Below are 4,428 nucleotides of genomic sequence, written 5' to 3'. Positions count from 1 at the left end.
AGCTTGAGGCTCTGTCTCAAAAAAAAAAAAAAAAGAAAATAATTCAATTCATAGTAGATAAAATGAATACTTTTTTATCTACTATGAATTGAATTATTTTCTTTCTTTTCAGGAATAAAATTAATCAAGGAGGTACCAGACTTGTACACTGAAAACTATAAAACTTTGCTAAAAAAATTTAAAGACAACCTCTCCTAAATAAATGGAAAGGCATACCATGCTCATGGACTGGAAAACTGACTATTTTTAAGATGGCAATACTTCCCAAAGTGATTTATAGATTCAATTCAATCTCTATCAAAATTCAAATAGCTTTTTTTTTTTCAAGGCAGAATCTCACTCTGTTGCCCTGCGTAAATTTTCTGTGCCCTCATAGCTCCAACCTCAAACTCTTGGGCTTGAGCAATCCTTTTGCCTCAGCTTCTCCAGTAGCTGGGACTATAGGTACTCCCCACAAGGCCCAGGTAATTATTTTACTTTTAGTAGAAACTGGGTCTCACTCTTGCTCAGGCTGGTCTCAAACTCCTGAGCTCAAGCAATGAACCCTCTTTGGCTTCACAAAGTGCTAGGATTACAGGCATGAGCCACTGTACCCAGCCTTTTTTTATTCTTTTTGCAGAAATCAAAAGGCTGATCTTAAAATTCATATGGAATCATTATGGGCTCCGAACAGCCAAAATAATCTTGAAAAAGAATAACAAATTTGGAGGACTCACATTTCCTGATTTCCAGAGCTAAAGTAATCAAAACAGCATGCTAATGGCATAGGATAGGTATGTCAAGCAATGAAATTGAATTGAGAATCTAGAAATAAACCCATACATTTATGGCTGATTTTTTGCCACTGCATTTCTATTTTTACTCTGTTCACTGTCCAGAATTTTTGTACAGTCTTTCTGGAATCACAAAGACCCTGTTAGATAGCTTCCTCTCCCTGACATTCCATTATTCCTAACCACCCTCCCCTTGTCCCTTGCCCTTATTTGTGTTCTGCTACCTTCCAAGGAGTTCCCAGGGGCTATTTATATTTTTGAAAAAGAGTCTCACTTTGTAGCCCCCCGGTAGAGTATCCTGGTGCCATAGCTCACAGCAACCTCTAACTCTTGGGCTCGAGTGATTCCTCAGCCTCCGGAATAGCTGGGACCACAGATGCCTGCCACAACCCCTGGCTATATTTTTTTTAAGAGATGGTGGTCTTGCTCTACCTCAGGTGGGTCTTGAACTTGTGAGCTCAAGCAATCCACCCACCTTGGCCTGTTTTCAAAGTGCTGGGATAACAGGCATGAGCCACCACATCCAGCTCTCACGGGTTATTTTTATAGGGAAGAGGAAAGGGAGGTATGCAGAGCTGGCTCTTAACAAAACAACTGGCTTTGTGACCTGGCCCCTAAGGTCATTTCCATCTCTCAATGTCCTCTCTTGCTCAGCAGCCTCCAGGTCCTCACTGGGCTAAGGAATTAGACAGATTGAGGTTTGAATCCTGACTCCACTAGTACTCATGTGATCTTGGGAAAGTTTCCTGATTTATCTGAGCCTTCCTTTCTTCTGTAATGTGGGAGACTCACTCCCCACCCCACACAGGGTTACTATGAGAACTCAATGACTTAATATATATAAAGTATTTGGCACGGTGCCTGGCATACAGTATGCCCTAAATACACTTGAGCTTCCTTCCTTCTGGCAGGAAGTAGAAAATATCTGATGAATCAATGTCAGTGCGAGGTGCTAAGGGGGGCTACTTGGAAAGCTGAGGCAAAAGGATCACCTGAGCCCACTCTGAACTATACAGTGAGGTATGATGGCACCACTGCACTCCAACCTGGGTGACAGAGTGGGACCTTATCTCTAAAAAATAACAATTCAAGAAAAATAAAGCTTATAACCCACTTATGTTACTCCCAGGTAATTAACCAGAAGAAATAAAGACATACCACCACACAAATATTTACACACAAGTGTTCATGTTTGTTTTATTCATAATTGCCCCAAACTGGAAATAATGTAAATAAATATCAACAGGTGAACAGATAAACAAAGGAGTATTTTAAATGTACAAACAAAAGAGTATTCTCTGGCAATAAAAGGAATGTCATGATATACCCAACAATAAGGATAAATCCGAAAATAGTTATACTGGTTGAAAGAATGCAGGCAGAAAAGATTATATTCAGCATAATTCCATTTATATAAAATCCTGGCCACAGTGGTCACACCTGTAATCCTAACACTCTGGGAGGCCAAGGCAGGGGAGTTGCTTGAGCTCAGGTGTTCAAGACCTGCCTGAGGAAGAACGAGACCTTGTCCCTACTAAAAATAGAAAAACTAGCTGGGTTCATGCCTGTAGTCCCAACTACTCAGGGAGGCTGAAGCAAGAGGATCACTTGAGTCCAAGAGTTTGAGGTTGCCATGAGCTATGACATTACAGCACTCTAGCCTGGTCAACAGGGTGAGACTCTGTCTCAAAAAAAGATTAAATAAATAATAAAATAAAATAAAATCCCCCCAAAATGAGACTAGAGGTGAAATGAGGGTTGAACTGCAAAGGGGCACAAAGAAACTTTCGGAAATAATATCAACATTTTGTATCTTGATTATGATGGTGGTTTCAAGAGTGACTACAGATGGAGCGCAGTGACTGATGCCTGTAATCCCAGCACTCTGGGAGGCCGAGACAGATGGACTGCCTGAGCTCACAAGTTCAAGATCAGCCTGAGCTACAATAAGACCCCATCTCTAAAAATAAAATAGCCAAGCATTGTGGCTGGTGCCTCTAGTCCCAGCTACTCGGGAGGCTGAGTTAAGAGAATGGCTTGAGCCCAAGAATCTGAGGTTGCTGTGAGCTATGATGCCATAGCACTCTACCTGGGGCGACAAAGTGAGAATCTCCCTCAAAAAAAAAAAGTGATTGGGTGGCACCTGTGGTTCAAAGGAGTAGTGCGCTGGCCCCATATGCCAGAGGTGGTGAGTTCAAACCCAGCCCTGGCCAAAAACTGCAAAAAAAAACAGTGATTACATATACCCAAACTCATTGCATTGTATATTTTATATAACTGCAGTTTAGGCTCAGCGCCCATGCTCAGTGGTTAGGGCATTGGCCACATACACTGAGGCAGGCAGGTTGGAACCCGCCCTGGGCCAGCTAAACAACAATGACAACTACAACTAAAATAATAAATGAATAAAATAAAAATAAATGCAGTTTACTGTGAATAAATATTATTTCAATGGAGTTGGGTTTTAAAAAAAAAAAAAAAAAAGAATGGTATGGGGGCCGTGCCTGTGGCTCAGTGGGTAGGGCGCCAGCCCCATATACCAAGGGTGGCAGGTTCAAACCCAGCCCCGGCCAAACTGCAACAAAAAAATAGCCAAGTGTTGTGGCAGGTGCCTGTAGTTCCAGCTACTTGAGAGGATAAGGCAAGACAATTGCCTAAGCCCAGGAGTTGGAGGTTGCTATGGGCTGTGTGATGCCATGGCACTCTAACTAGGGCGATAAAGTGAGATTGTCTCTACAAAAAAAAAAAGAATGGTAGGAAAAGCCAGCATTACACAACAATAGGAAAGCGAAAAGACTCACCTGGATTTGAAACAACAAGCATTTTACAGTCAGGACTATAACGAACTATGGTAGGAATGATTGTTTTCATGATATCCACATTACGTTGGACCAGGGCAAGGCGACTCTCTCCCTCCTGCTGCCTTACACCTGCTGTGATAATAACTATTTTGGAATTTGCAGACACTCTATAATCTAAAAAGGAAACAAAACTAATTATTTGGATCAAGGTTGCCATAGCCACTGTGCCTTAACTCTTTAAAAGTCTGTTATGTTCTTGATATTAAGTACTCATATGCCTTCATTTGTGGCATTTGCAGATGCAGAGACTTTCCAGGCAGTAATATTACCATGTAAAACCCAAAGGGAGCCATATCAGTGAGAATTGTCCATTTTCACACAGCCTCCTAAAAAGAAAAACACGTACGGCACTTGTGGCTCAGTGAGTGGGGCACTGGCCCCATATACCGAGGGTGGCAGGTTCAAACCCAGCCCCAGCCAAACTGCAACAAAAAAAAGCCAGACGTTGTGGTGGGTGCCTGTAGTCCCAGCTACTTGGGAGGCTGAGGCAAGAGAATCGCCTAAGCCCAGGAATTGGAGGTTGCTGTGAGCTGTGACACCAAAGCACTCTACCAAGGGCACTAAAGTGAGACTCTGTCTCTAAAAAAGAAAAACACTTGGGCAGCGCCTGTGGCTCAAAAGGGTAGGGTGCCAGCACCATATGCCAGAGGTAGCAGGTTCAAACCCAGCCCCTGCCAAAAAAAAAGAAAGAAAAAGAAAAGCACTTAAGGCAGCACCTGTAGCTCAAAGGAGTAGGGCACTAGCCCCATATGCCAGAGGTGACGGGTTCAAACCCACCCCCAGCCAAAAAAAAA

The 4,428-nt window shown here is 42.7% G+C and overlaps 1 protein-coding gene across 3 annotated transcripts in view; it reads right to left on the bottom strand.

The window, feature by feature from the left end:
* The window catches only part of LOC100944549 (L-lactate dehydrogenase C chain), a 32,270-nt gene that overhangs the window by 20,357 nt on the left and 7,485 nt on the right, over positions 1-4,428 (bottom strand). The window contains exon 4 of one of the 3 annotated variants that reach the window (XM_023518859.1): positions 3,575-3,748. The exons of the other annotated variants lie outside the window; for them this stretch is intronic. Within the exon in view, the coding sequence (XP_023374627.1) occupies positions 3,575-3,748 (174 nt within the window). The remainder of the gene's footprint in view (positions 1-3,574; positions 3,749-4,428) is intronic. 3 annotated transcript variants of the gene reach the window in all.

The sequence above is a fragment of the Otolemur garnettii genome, unplaced genomic scaffold (genome assembly GCF_000181295.1).
Source record: "Otolemur garnettii isolate 467f Iridium unplaced genomic scaffold, OtoGar3 scaffold00001, whole genome shotgun sequence".
Lineage (NCBI taxonomy): Eukaryota > Metazoa > Chordata > Mammalia > Primates > Galagidae > Otolemur > Otolemur garnettii.
The sequence above is the reverse complement of the archived record's forward strand: the minus strand, read 5'-3'. Positions and strand labels throughout refer to the sequence as shown.